General features: G+C 30.3%; 1 protein-coding gene across 1 annotated transcript in view; it reads left to right on the forward strand.

The window, feature by feature from the left end:
• Positions 1 to 15,039, forward strand: part of LOC106680041 (cytochrome P450 4g15) — a 21,599-nt gene continuing 6,560 nt past the window's right edge. The window contains exons 1-9 of the mRNA XM_014419499.2: positions 1 to 103; positions 1,416 to 1,628; positions 8,183 to 8,286; positions 8,365 to 8,455; positions 10,652 to 10,828; positions 11,061 to 11,124; positions 11,741 to 11,867; positions 11,990 to 12,107; positions 14,884 to 14,993. Of these exons, the coding sequence (XP_014274985.1) occupies positions 1,433 to 1,628; positions 8,183 to 8,286; positions 8,365 to 8,455; positions 10,652 to 10,828; positions 11,061 to 11,124; positions 11,741 to 11,867; positions 11,990 to 12,107; positions 14,884 to 14,993 (987 nt within the window). The 5' untranslated portion in view covers positions 1 to 103; positions 1,416 to 1,432. The remainder of the gene's footprint in view (positions 104 to 1,415; positions 1,629 to 8,182; positions 8,287 to 8,364; positions 8,456 to 10,651; positions 10,829 to 11,060; positions 11,125 to 11,740; positions 11,868 to 11,989; positions 12,108 to 14,883; positions 14,994 to 15,039) is intronic.

A 15,039-nucleotide genomic window follows, 5' to 3' on the forward strand; every position in this document is an offset into this window, starting at 1 on the left:
GGCCGTCGTTTGAAAGGACACAGTCATTAACCCTAAGGGTGCTGAAGTAGTAATAGTCGAACGAAATTTCATTCGAGGAGTGAAATCGACCTCTTCTAATTAGGTAAGGGATTCTTAATAAAATGACTAACAGCTTAACTGTCTCCGTACTTAGTAATATTAACACATTTTCAACATTTCACAATTAGCTATAAAATTAAAATAATATAAAAAATAAGTTATGCCATGCAAATCCTCTATGGAGATAATATTAAAAAAAAATTAATTTTGTTCGAAAAATAAATTTTATTCTTATAACAGTAGCCACTGATGGAAAATTTCTTTAATGAACACAAAGAATTCAGTGAAATATTACTTTTTTATAATTTTACATTTTAATTAAATTATGGATATGCAGTATGGGTATGGATATGCAGTATATTATGGGTCCGCTGAAGGCGGTGTCATGCCATCAGCTGGCAATTTATCTTATAATGCCACTCTGGCAAACCAAGATCAATATTTGCCTGCATATATACATCCATTTTTATTGTATATATTTAATTTGTTTATGTTTATTTTCTAGGTCAGAAAAAAAAAAAATTCCTAAAATAGTTAACTTGTAAAATGTTTTCATTTTTTTATAAAATGTTGTCATTGAATAATATTTACTGATTGTCACAAGGCTATAATAGATGAGTGATAAATATTAAAGTTATTACATATAATAGTGCGGTAATTTATTTTTAAAAATGTTTATTATTATATAGTTGTTTTAAATCCTATCAAAATTTATCTTTTTGTCACAGAGTGTATCTTGTTAGTGATGTCGTGTAGTAATCTCCTATTTTTGTATAAACGGGTTGTCAGATATAGGATATGGGATATCACTGTTTAATCATCGGGATCTGTAATTCAGACAGCATAACCGGGATTCTTATTTACCAACGAGTGTTATTTACTATCCTCATACATATATTTAGAATGACCTCTAACTTCAGATGGGAGCAGAATATGTTATTATTGGGCGCATAACGGTTTTGTATAAGATCAGTTCGTTTTCCGTGTCAATTAGGAGTCTTATTAAAACTACTGCATTTGTTGAATATAAGTTTGGAAAATATTAAAGATTTGTCCAACACTAATCCTCAGTAATTTACCGACTCAGTCCATAGCATTGTAGCACCTTTTATAACCATGTTCTGAGGTATGGACAGTCTTCTTTTAGAGAATATGACAGCCTGTTTCCTTGAGCTTTCATTTTGTAAAACAAACACAAAGCTTCTTAAGAAGGGCATGTAATTAAGATAATGACTACATTGCTGTATCATTAACATATGGTCTGAGATATATATCTTACACAGAGTAGGAAAAAGCTTCTTTTTTCTTGTGTGTTTTATTTCATGATAATATATGTTTTTCTTTGTGTATTAAAGGGTTTTAAAATAGAATCATGAAAGTGATGGAAGAACTGCTTGCAGAAGGTTTAATAGGTTGGTTATTTATATTAATCATCGTCGTGAGCAGTGTGCTCGGTGTACATTACTATCTATCAACGAGAAGGTATTACCAACTAGCCAGGAAGATACCAGCACCTCCTGGGTTACCGATCATAGGACACGCCTTGGACTTCTTAAAGGGAACTGAAGGTAATTCATCTCAAGTATATAGGACAAGAAAACTTTATGCTAATATAATATAAACAAATTCCAAATATTAGGCATCCAGTTCCCAGTTATTCAATTTCCTTAACTATTATGAAGAGCAACTTCAAGGAATGTCATAATTGTGATAATTTATTGTAAGATACATATTTTTTATTTATTGGTAGATATTACAATCTGCTACACAGTTGTGGGAAATGGGTAATAGTGATGAATGATCACATTCATACTAAAATAAAATAAAATAAGAATAAAAATAAATAAATGAAAAAAAAAAAATCTCTCTTAAAATATATACAAACAGAAGGATAAACAAAATGAACATAATCAAACTATGTGTATGAAAAAATAAATAAATAAAATAATATTATCTCTAGTCACATTTACACTCTTATATACAATATTTACACAATCGACCTGAGGATCCCTGAGCCCACTCTATCCCTCACGTGTGAGGGTTAGAGCAGAGCTCAAAAGATCCCAGCGCATCCCTCTCTCTGTGAGCCAGTGGAGGCTGAGCAAGAGTGCTAAAGCCGCAAATTCAAGGAATGTAATTCTCAAAATATAAACTGTACAATAAAAAAAAATTTTATGGTAAAATTTTTCAAGGAATATATAAAAAACTTAAATTTACCATACTTTAATTATTGATGGTTCCTTGTTTTGGTCTATTCTTTTATTAAACTATTTCCTAGATATATCTAGGATATCTTTCATTTCTAAAAATCTCAATTTCCCCTCTGGCTCCGACTCCATTGTGAAATTTAATCTTTCATGGGACTATGTAATGCTTATACTAATTTATTAATAACATTCTTTTTCAATATGCAAAATGTATTATCTATATATTTAAACATAATCTTTACATTTATATTTCTGATTTAATAAGGGCATTTTTCAATAAATCATTGAATTATAATAATTCATATATATAACCTATATATATACCTATACAGCTCTCCATTGTTCTTAAATATGCCGTTATCACAACAAATTCAGATCCCTTCTGAAAATAATTTTTACATAGAATTTGTAATAAAAAGGTTAAACATTTTATTGGTGATAAAGTGGATTTATAATAGTGTTAACGTTAGTGCAAATACAAAACAATTAGACGAAATAAGTAATTGAATACATACATATAGATAGGTATATGTATATGATAGTTGGTAGTTTGTAATTCCTTCGAGTGCTTTGTGTGCATTTTTAGTTCTTAATTTTGCCAAGCTATTTTCCGTTGTTATAGTACATCAAATCAATGGGAAGATCTGTTAAAAAGTTTTCATTTTTTTATTATTATACTAAATCATGTTTTTTTAAAATAAAAACAATTGTTTTGAATGAATATCTATTTTCCAATTTATAATTTTTACAGAGTTTTTATACGTTCTCAGAAAATTAAAATATATAACTAGCAATTATTAAATTTACCTCTTCTCCTCTTTCCCTTACGTTCCTAGAGAAGGTAGAAACACTGAGCTAATTTATTACTCTATTTCTAGATTGTGATATAATGAATAAATATTACATGAACAAGTTATCAATGACCTCGCCACAGTAAGGTGTGGTAAATGATTATTATTAATCGGCATGCATAAGAGGATTAAAGGACCTGATGTTTTCCCGTCATAGATCTGCGCCTATGATAACAATTAGTCTCTGTCAAGTGAAAAACTGAATTATTTCTGCAGCTTCGTTTTTTTTTTAATCACTTTTAATGACCCAAATGAGGTATTTAGTTTATGATCCGTACAATTACAGGAGAAGCCTTGACACATGGAGAAGAGCTATCAGTAAACTGCTTGCAGAGACTGGTCTGTCAATATCTCATGATATGAAGGGAAGGAAATTAAAAGGGGCGGAAGATGTGGCTCGAAGTAATTCATCAGGACCCCTCTACAACAATAAATACTAATAGGCAAGAGACTGCGTGGAAGGCCAAAACCTAGGTGGATAGAAAGGCTCACAAAGATGCGAAAGAGCTGTATGGAGCAAACAGGAAAGCAGTAGCCCAAGACAGACAGGCGTGGATAATGCTGGTTGAGGGGGCCAAAGATCTGCAATGTCAGTAAAGCCAAACGAAAAAAAATAATACAATAATTGGAACCTAAAATCTACTATTTAAAAATATTATCTCGTTTTTTATGCAAATGGAATTTATCACTCAACTGAACGCCTCATATTTTATCCTCTATTATATATTCATTATACGAGTACTTCACAGCAAATAACATACAGAAATTAAAAAATAATTCATTGTAAAAAGTTATTTAGATTTTATAATTTACTAAAAATGTTCATATTATATCCGATGATACTTGATAGAATTGACTAAATATTACACAATCACTCGCCCCAGGAGTAATGAACTCACATCGATAAAGTTTCACTACGTTCGGCCATGTACGTAGTGAGCTGTCGTACGAATGACCTATTGTTAAAGCTACCTTCTCATTTGGAACTCATAGAGAGTTTCTACCTGCTTGGCAGTCTTCGACCGTTCTTTGCAACTTCAGTTTTAATGTTATGTTTCAGGCCTTCATAAAGAATAGTGAGTAGGGTCAAAACTTGTAACTGGATGTATTTAAAGCGCCCACTTCACAACTTTCACTTACCACCCTTCTTTGAGCTGAAATTAATCCTTATTCATTTCAAAGCAGCAAACTCTTTATTATTCACGGAACCAATACTTTGACTACTATATTTATACTGACTAGTCGGGTAAAAAATCTACAACTAATATATTTTCGTGTTTCCATGGTTGTTGTGACAATAGTAAAAAAAGTTAAGACTATCGTCTAAATAATCATGAAATTGAACACATTAATTTTCTCCTTCAGTTAATTTTCCAATTCTTCCAGATTAAATGCTTATTTATTGTTATTACCGCTAATAACATTTTAATAGCATGATTAAATTCCTCTCTTAAACTCCAAAGAATGACCAGAATATCATTTTACAACAATTTTTATGACAACACCTTTTTAAACTTATTATTAGAAACTCTATGAGAAATTTAAGAGAGGTCAAAAATATATAGATTGAAAGAATGCACGTCATGAACCAATTTATCCATTATTATTAATCAGTTAATTAATAGGAATTACCACATAAATAAATAATTGTAAATTACTTTTTTAAACTTGTGAGGAACTCATTATTCTTCTAAAAATAATTTGGAAATTAAAATGTCAATATGTCATTTATTTGTGTTTTTATTTCTCAAAAATTACAGAAGTTAGGAAAACTTTATATTCGTGCAGGAATTGAAAAAAAAAAACTGTTGTCCTTAGAAACGAAAATTCCTACGCAAATTATACGTTTCAGAGATCACGGAAAAAAATTTGGTTTCTTGTCGGTCCGCAGTGAAATCCACGTGATGGGTATAATTATGAGATGAACGTTTTGGCTCTGTATTAAGATTAGTAATCCTTTTTTGGTCACTAATTTTCACTACAATAAATGAAAAATCACTAATTTTTATAGTAGGTGACATCAAAATACATAATAGTAACATAAAAAAAAATAAAAACAACAGTTTTAGAAAATTAAAAAAAAGATTTATCACCTGAGGTTGTTTCATATCTAAGAAATGATTTTTAAATTTGTTTAAATAAATAAAATTTGTCCTATTTAGTCTCAAAACATATTTTATTCCTTTATTAGTCCAACGTTTATAAACCTTATTAGGTTGTTATAAATTATAATGGATAAGGTTGACAGTGATAAAAAGTTTTAATTTTTAATTTAATGTGAACAATTGACTAATTAGGGTAATTTGCGGACTAATATTAATGACCTGGGCAGACTAGCCTGCATAAAGTTGTTTTTTAAATGATGTGGTTCTAAAATTGAATTAAGATTGTCCGAAACGTTGAAGGTATAAAGGAATAAAATATGTTTTGAGACTAAAGTAGGATAAATTTTATTTATTTAAACAATAATAACCAGTGTCAAGAATGTGTAAAGATTGTAAATAAATGGTTTCTAAATTTACAACTATTTTATTTTAACTTGATTTCTCCATCGACACCTTTCCTTAATTTTTAATTTTTTTGTGAACTGTTAGGGAAATAGATGATAATATTTATTTATAAAAGTCAATAAATAATTACTCATATGCTCCATTAAAAAAAATTTTTAAAGCACTCGGTGCAAAAACTAACATTAACTTTTTTTCATTAATTTTTCTTCCTCATACAAGTAATTATGTAAAGCGAATTTAGTGATTAGAAGTTTAAAAAAATACATATATCGTCGGTGTTGTAAATAGGGAAAATTCGACAAATAGTGTATTTTCGGCTTTTTAATGGAATAGTACTAATTAACCCAGCTATGCTCTAGGATAAATAATAAGGAATTTTCTCACAAATTTAAACACATTATTTATTATTTTCTCCTCATTACAATTTATTTAATCTATAAATGGAATTTATAGTAAGGGAATGTATTGCGACCATGATAATTTTTGAATTCCAGGGAAATACACAAATTGAGGTCCTCTGAATACAAGCAACTAATTTTCGCAAAATGGTGTGTAGGGAGTATGGAGGTATTCACTCAGGCAACTTTCAACTGTCATTTCCCGTTGGAGCGGGATGTGATAATTATGATGGAGAAATAGAGGCTATTTACCTTGTGATGGAAGGGACTATTCACAGCGATGACAATATCGTAATCTTCAGCGATTCTCAAGCCAAAATATATAAATTATCAACAGCTGGTATTGCAGAGTCACGTATTGAAGAAAATTGCGGATACATGGCAGTTACTATGAGGAAAACAGGAAGAACTAGCTCTGCGGTGGACACCAGGCCATGATGGTAGACGTAGCAATGAACAAGCTTACAAACCTGTAAGCTAAGCTCGGTAGTGCAGAGACTTTCGGTCCACAACGGCTATTTTATTTCATATCATTGAAATCTAAAAAAAGTTCTCATTATAAGGACAGGACAAGCGCCAGACACAAAGTTTGAGCGGAAAATAAGAAGTGGGAAAGCCTACTAAAAAAGGAAGAACGAATCTCTGGTAATCTTAGTAGAGCTGAGGGAGTGACTTGCTTCTGCCTAGAGACAGGAAAATATCTTCTAAAAAACACCTCCATCAGATAGGTATCACTTACTCACCGACATGCCCTCATGCAACATGGATGGAGATCATATTTTAACGTGCAATTGCCTAGAAAACATTCAACGAGATGCAAACCAACTCAAGGCAAAAGGAAACTTATACGTACGGCAAAAGGAAACGTGCTACGACAGGGAAAATGGCTTAAGTCCTTGGCTTATGGGAAAATAGTCTCTTTCCTGTGGCGTAGAAAAAAAATCATTATAATAACCTATAACTATTTTCGTTAAACATAGTTACTCAATATAGAATTAAGTGGTATTAAATATCAGTTAGATGTTATCCTCATTGAAATAGTTTTACAGAGGTTAAATGGAGCATTTGAAAAATTGCTTCCTCTAAAGTTCCTTTAATCTTGTTTTAATTAACTAGTCTTACATTTATATAAGTAATGTTAAATATATAAATATAGACTATGAATGGATTTGAGAGTTAAATTAAGAAGATGAAATGAATTTTTTTCTATATTTAGAACATATTTCTAGAAATCAGATAAGTAATATAGACATGTCGTATACCGTTGAAAAGCCAACGCCTAAAAAAGGGTCTTTTTTGACCATTGTTGGACGGTTAAACTGGCTGGCGAATGCAAACTGTGTGTTTACGCTGTCAGTCTGATCATAATCATTAAAATTGCCAGCCTTTAAATTTCACTTAACCTATATTTGAACCTTTCAATGGGCAAGATGACTAACTCTATAAAATCATATTAATTTTTTTAAAATATTTATTATATAACAATTTAGCATTGAATAAAATGTTAAAAGGAGAATGTAAATGTTTCTTAACTGTTATCTTCTTATATTTCTGACATACTTTTTGCAACAGAAAAATGTTAACATTTTGCAACGAAAAATATTGTATAAGTATAAATACTTTTCTGAACGGTTGAAATTTGAGTCAATCCCGCAACAGAGAGTCATATTTGGAAAGTGAATTATAATATGGCAATATCTGTTTTAAAACGAGCGAGGATTAATTTCGATTCAAAACAGAGAGAAAGTGAAATTTGGGTGAAGTATGTTCTGCACCATAGTTTACATTTTGCATGAAATATAATTTTTCAAAGTAGAGTGAAAGTGAAATTTGGGTGAAGTAATGTTCTGCACCATAGTTTACATTTTGCATGAAAAATAATTTTTCAAACCACAAAAAAGTAAAAGTAAGTTTCTCACAGAACATTGAGGATATACGCTGGTCTGTCTAAGTCAGACCAGCGTATATTCTAAGTCTAAGTCTTTAAAATACTCGAATAATCAATGCCTACTTTACAGCTTGTTATAAATTTAAATTTACATTATATTATTAATGTAATAATTAAATTAATATGTTAATTAATTAAATATTTGTTGGTAACCACTTCAGGACTCTTTAAAAAAGGAGTTTTCAATAAAACAAAATATATATTTCAGAAGTTTTTCATAACGTTTGGGATACGATAATTGACGGAGACGTATGTAAGCTGTGGCTGGGATCCCGCTTGTTAGTCTTTATAAGAAATCCTGCAGATGTTGAGGTAAAAAATATGATATTTTTAAAGTTATTGAAGTATTATACTTGTCTTACAAATTAATGAATTTGTAAAACTTTCCAGCTTGTTCTCAGTAGTCGAACTCATCTGTGTAGGCCGAGCGAAAATAATTATTTTGAACCCTGGCAAGGAGACGGAATCAATACTGTTTCTGGTAAGTTAAGCATTATCATAGTCAGTTTGATAATTTATCTAAATAAATAACTATAAATTAAAAATTACGAGAACAAATATTAATTTATAGAAACTTCAAATTTTATTTTAGGAAAGTGACAATAATGCTTATTAAATTTTAGGAAACAAAACCTTACAAAAGTAGAAATAATAAAGTAAACTTTATAATTTTTTGAGACCTATATTCCTAGCCCTCCCTACCTGATGCTGAAAACATACCCAAATTGTTTTTCTGACTATATCTTTGTTTTCTACGGTCGTTTAAAAGAAATGTATACTGAGACACCTTCCCAGGTTACAAGTACCGTGTATCAAGATACCCTGCCAGGTACAGGAACCGATAGTTTAGCAACAATAACAACTCATAAACGTTTAAATTAGTTCATAATTATTATAAGAGTATTTTAAACAGTCTTCTAAATATATCATCAGTCTTATTAACGATTCTTTTCAAAATCACTAAGTACTTTTTTTTATAAAATAATTAATAATTTTAACTACAAACGTAAAAAACGTTATAATGTTTTGTTTAGAATATAATAATATTTTAAAAGATAAATATGTTTTTAAAAAAATATATCGAAATATGCTGATACAATATGCAAGAAAAAACGAACGAAGAATTGACATATAATTTTCCGAACCACCAAAATTCATCCACCCATTCAAGAGATATAAAAAGAAAAACAAATGGAAAGTCAGAAAATTACATCTTTTTCATTTCAGTCTATCTCTATATAGTCGGAAAATCATTAGAGCTACGAAAACCAAATAACCCGTTTACGAGATATAAGAGAAAATTCGAATAAAAAATCAGGAAATTTTTACTCTGGTTTTCTTTCTTTTGGCTTACTTCTAAATAGTAGCTAAATCATTTGAACTCAAGTTTCGTTGATACCCTGAAAACGATGATTCTATATTAAAACTATTAGATTGAAAGTTTTTAATCATTAAATTTTTCGGTCATTAGGAACCTTATATTTTGATTGTGCACAAATATACAAAATAATTCGAAAAGTTCTATTTCTGGTGATATGCTCAGCAGTATGTGAAAAAGCCTTTCAGTTGCAATTGTACATAGTAAATCATGATTATTAAATTAATTATATTATATTAACCAGCCCTGAAGCTATAATATAATATATGACAGTATAGTATAATATACTGAATTAACTCTCATGAAAACTCATTAAAAAAGTCCTAAGTTAATTAAATTGAGAGTTAATTACATCTCGAATGATCTCGAAGAATTCTCGAAGTTAGAAAAAAAATACAGATATCCTTCGTTACGATTTTTGGACCAAGATGTTTCAAAAGATATGTATTGATTTTAAAAATATTGAATTCATATTAATGAAATTTCGGATCAAAAGGCGAAATATGTATGCAAAAGGGTGTCCTGTAGGTTTTTACCGATATTTAAGGAGGTCAAAAAAGATCTCAAAAGTAACAAAAATGATCATAAAGACAATTAATTTATTTCTCTAGAGAAAAAGAGAGAATTTATATTTTGTGTTTTATAATCGTTATTTATTTATTGAACAAGAAACAAAAAAATTAAAAAAAATTTTATGTTAGTTAATATTAATTTACGCCATAGCAAACCAAATAATCTTAAAAAATAATAGAATTTGTTTTTTTAAATCATTTGAAGGATTTTTTCAAGAGACTAATAGGAGAATGAATATTTTAAAAAATCTAATTCTAAAAAGATTTCCTAGATAGTTCCTCAACCTAGTAAAGGTGATTTCATTTAACATTCTTTTGCTTAGTGTTGACTGCTATTTATATTGCTATTTTCGAATACTATTTTGTAATCCAAAACTTCGAAAACTACTAAAAAATAGCCAAAATCTGTGTAAACTTTCCTTCTTCCTGTACACTGGCATCTTGGGCAGCACGTGAAATACTAATCTTTTCACAAAGAAATAGATCAAAATGATGCCATATACTGAAATTTAGTCACAAAACAGTCAATACTGGTTAAAAGGTTAAAACTATGCAAAAATCAGCCTGAATAGGTTTCAGGATGACTGTAATATATCTGTAGTATATCTGTAAAAAAGATCAATTAGAAGGTTAATTGTTTGAACTAAAATATTTATATTGTTATGGATTAAATTTTTTAAAAATGACTTTTAAAAATGTAACTATAATATTTTCACGTGATTTTTAGGTTGCAAATGGAAAGCTTACAGACAACTGATTGCTCCAATATTTCAATTGCCTGAAATCTTTGAACCTATCCTACGATATAATAGCAGAACTTTTGAAAACAAACTATTTAAAAGTATTGGTAAAGATGTTGACTGCTACAATTATATGAGTGAATCCGTGATGGAAGTTCTGTTAGGTAAGTAAACAACAAAAATCTCACTACCTTATTAATGCTGTTGTTGATTGTAGGTTTAATGCCTTCCTGTACCCCAGGTATTTCAAAATTGAGAATTTTTTTCAATTCCCTACAGTGATTAATGACATACAGAAAAGGGGAGGAGTGATTAGAAGATATATAGTAGACATAATTTAGAATTTATAAAATAAATCCAATAATAAAAAAATTAACGAATTTAAATTTATTGCAGTGTCAATACTTGGTGACAATAACAACACAGACGAAAGTAAGAACTATTCTCAGGCCATTCAAAAGTGAGTAAAATATCATTATTATACATTATTAATGTGAATGAATGTTAATTTAGATAGAAACAATGGAATTTTATTTGTACAATGATAGGAAATTTTTTTTGTCCAAAATTCCATTGTCTTTTTATTACTTTAATTCACAAAGAAATTGTCAGTTTTTTTTTAAAGTTAGCTGAACTGCAAGCAATCTTATTAGTACAAGTAATGAGTACTGCTGTACCTCAAGGTAGTATCTTAGGTCCCATCCTCTACACAATCTATACAGCAGACATCCCAACCAATCCTCTCCACGTATGCCGATGACACATGTGTGCTCGCACTTAATAATAATCCTTTAATAGCATCCCATATCACAACCATCAGTGAAGGGTGTCGAAATTAGAGGTTTAAAATAATTCCTAACAAATCCCATCATCATTAACCTTTGTTGTAAACCTACCGACTGCCCTACAGTATACTTTAATTATAAGGCTCTGAGGCCTGTCGGACTAACCCCCTACTTTTGATTACCTCTGGACAAATGACCCACTTATAATCCACACACAAGACTAGAAAAACAGTAAACAATATTCACAATAATATATCTTTACTTATCAAAATATTTATCTTTTTTTTACAGACTAAGCAAGATCATCCGATGCAAACAGAATAAATTATGGTTTTATCCTGTCTTAATTTTTAACTTGACTAAGTTGGCAAAGCTACAAAAAAATCTTTTGGTGATTATAAGTCGTTTTACAAGGCAGGTAACAATATAAAGTGTAAATAATGTTATTGTAGTATGAGTTTTTTGATTCAGTATATCTTTGCTAAATTAAATACTTTAATATGCGATGGTAAGAGATTTAGTTTGGGCACCTGATTGCAGGCAGTGAAAAAAAGAAAAGAAGTGCTAATAAAACATAGGCAACCCAAAGATGGCTATATTTTCGAAAACCAAAACAGTGATACTGAGAACAACAATAACAATACGGACTGTATGAAAGGTAAGATCCATAATACAATTTTCCAATATCTACGCAGATTAATATAAAACGTTCAACGGTCAGCAATAAATAATGGTTTGAGTTGAACCTAATTACGTCATCTAAAAAAAAAAAATAGATTGATGTAATTAACAGGATGTTAATTATAAATATAATACATTTTATAGTGAATTTTAGCAGGTTCTGAACTGAAAAATAATTATGAAATTTAATTAAGTGTAAACTAATAAATGATACTGTTTTATAAACTTAATAATTTTTCATGCCTTGAAGAATTCCAGGAGTATTCTGTTTTCATTTTAAGTACAATGCACTTCTTTTCTTTTTTTTCGTTTTAATTCTGTTTTGTATGCTTCATGCGAGATAGAGGCGAAAGCAGTGGGTTCGATTCTCAGTCTTGTCAGGATTACTTCTTCTATTCTTATTTTACTGAAAGATTTTTCCAAGAAGATACTTCCTTTTTCGGAAGAGTTCTCTTTGTAACTTTCTTTGGCATTGTTTCAATTAAGATTCCTTGCAATGAAGTAACATTTTGGGAGCAGCAAACATTTTCAATCCAGCTTAGTTTTTGGTAGAATTCGCTTTACTTCGTAAAGCCATCTCAGGGTAAGTATGAGAGTAGATCCTACACAAAGAAACAGGCGTCCATCGTATATTACATGATGTCCATATCAAATAACTCCAAGATGGAGGTACAACTAGAAAACATTAGGGACAAGCTGAATTTCACATGTTTTTTAGATTGTATTGAAACATAACATGTTCAAAGCCCTGAAGAATACAAACAACCAAACATCCCTAATATCGCCTAAAATAGAGGAAACAATTTTTCTTAATGTTATTATATATTTACGTAATTAAAAATTCAAATTAAACCAGCTTTGCATAGCCAATAATCCAGAGGTTAACACTATTACCACTGCAGGTTTCCTCAACAGTATCCGATAAGAATAGAGTAATAGTTTCAAGCTCTTTTCAGAATTTTAAAGGTTAAAAATCGCGTAACACGGTTATCCAGGATTCCATGGAATTCTCGAAATAGGCAAAACTATGAGTGATAATTGAAACCAGCTATGAGAAAAGCAGTAAATAGCAATATTATACCGTATACTTATATTATATATTATCAATATTATCAATAAAGCAGCAAATAACACTATTTTGGTCATTATGCAGAGTAGGGTATATCAATAAAGCAGCCAATAGCACTGTTTTGGTCGTTATGCAGAGTAGTGTATACCAATATTATCAATAAAGCAGCCAATAGCACTGTTTTGGTCGTTATGCAGAGTAGTGTATACCAATATTATCAGGACGAACCGGTCATTGATGACCTTGACCATTTACGCCTTAAATATCAATCAACGATAAACAGCTAATGTTTTCATCCTAACATGAAATTGGATGTTTGAGCGTTCTTTTCCTGCTTGCACACGGAACTGGTTAAACTAGTTTTTATAAGACGATTTCAACAAAACAAAAAATTAAAAAATGTCATACTCAACCACAGCAAATAATAATTACCTTTCTTAAGTACACTTGCTAATGATTTAAATAGCACTGTCTTCAGGACGTAAAACTACCACTCAAGCAACAGCCGTGAAGGTTCGCTCATAAGGACAAGCGCAGTAGTTCACATGTCATTGTCCGTGTTGATCGCGTACGAGCCTCATTGAAAACACTTTATGAAGGGCCCTATCAAGTTTTGGAACGAAGAGATAAAGTTTTTATGGTCGACAGAAAAGGTAAACCAGTCAGCGTTTCGGTAGACTGGCTTAAACAATCTCGGAATCTACAGACACAGTATTTAGACGACATACCTGCAACGAAAGCACTTATTCCAACACAACAGCCGCCACCAGAAACGAATTTACCAACTAATGACAATATGAGGAAGCCAAGGGCATTCCTCTCGTCGCTATGCCCAAGTCTTTAGCCAACCTGACCGGTTAGAAAGACGGAGGCGTAGGAACTGGCTACAGCACACTGAACAATTGTAACGCCACTGTGTTATGAAACCTCCTCAGAAGAAGTTTATAATGCAATTGTAATATGTGCTGTATTACATTGATGATGATCAAATATGTTTTTTGACAAGTTGTTAAATGTAATAACTTTCATTAATGACAAATACACTTACAGGTTTTTACTCAAATAATGGTGATATCATGAATTGTTTCATCATTTGACCTTCTTTATTTTAAGTTTTTTTTACCCTACTTATAACACTTTAATTAAAAATTAAAACACAATAGCACAGAATTGATTTATTTTTGTTTTTTATGTTTCGTGAATACTGCGTCCCCCACTTCAACCTCTAATTTGCTCCAGTACTATTGAGAGAGTCACAATTTTTTATATTTTACAAGGTATGAATACATAATTTCAACAATGAAGTTTGGTCAATGATATTATCCACGAAACGTCTAAGATAAAAATAAATGAATTAACCATTATTCCGTATTAATTTTTGATCGGAAGACAAACAAGGAGTACAACCAATTTTATAAATAGATTTTTCACAACCAAAATACTGTAAGATGATCCTCTTAAAGGGTAATAAATAATAAAGGAATAAATATCAGGCTGAAGTATTCTGAATATTGCAAAAGATACATTTGACTGAATTCTCGGTTTAACTGGAGTCCTCTGGTGTCCCGATAAAGTGGTGATGGAATTCAGACCTTTATTATAAGTTCATTAGTACTTTATTATTTATACAATACTGTAAAATTTCAATAAACTAAGTAATAAAAATGACATTGTATATTTTTAGAAGCTAAGAGAAGCCTATCATTATTGGATCTCTTGATGGAAATCAGTAACAATGGCATCACTCTAATGGATTGCGAAGTACAAAACCAAGTCGACGCCTTAATGCTAGAGGTAAATATCCAAAGAAACTTTTTGTCAAGAAAGATATATATATATA

Source organism: Halyomorpha halys, unplaced genomic scaffold (assembly GCF_000696795.3).
Source record: "Halyomorpha halys isolate HHAL.00 unplaced genomic scaffold, Hhal_1.1 Scaffold239.1, whole genome shotgun sequence".
Lineage (NCBI taxonomy): Eukaryota > Metazoa > Arthropoda > Insecta > Hemiptera > Pentatomidae > Halyomorpha > Halyomorpha halys.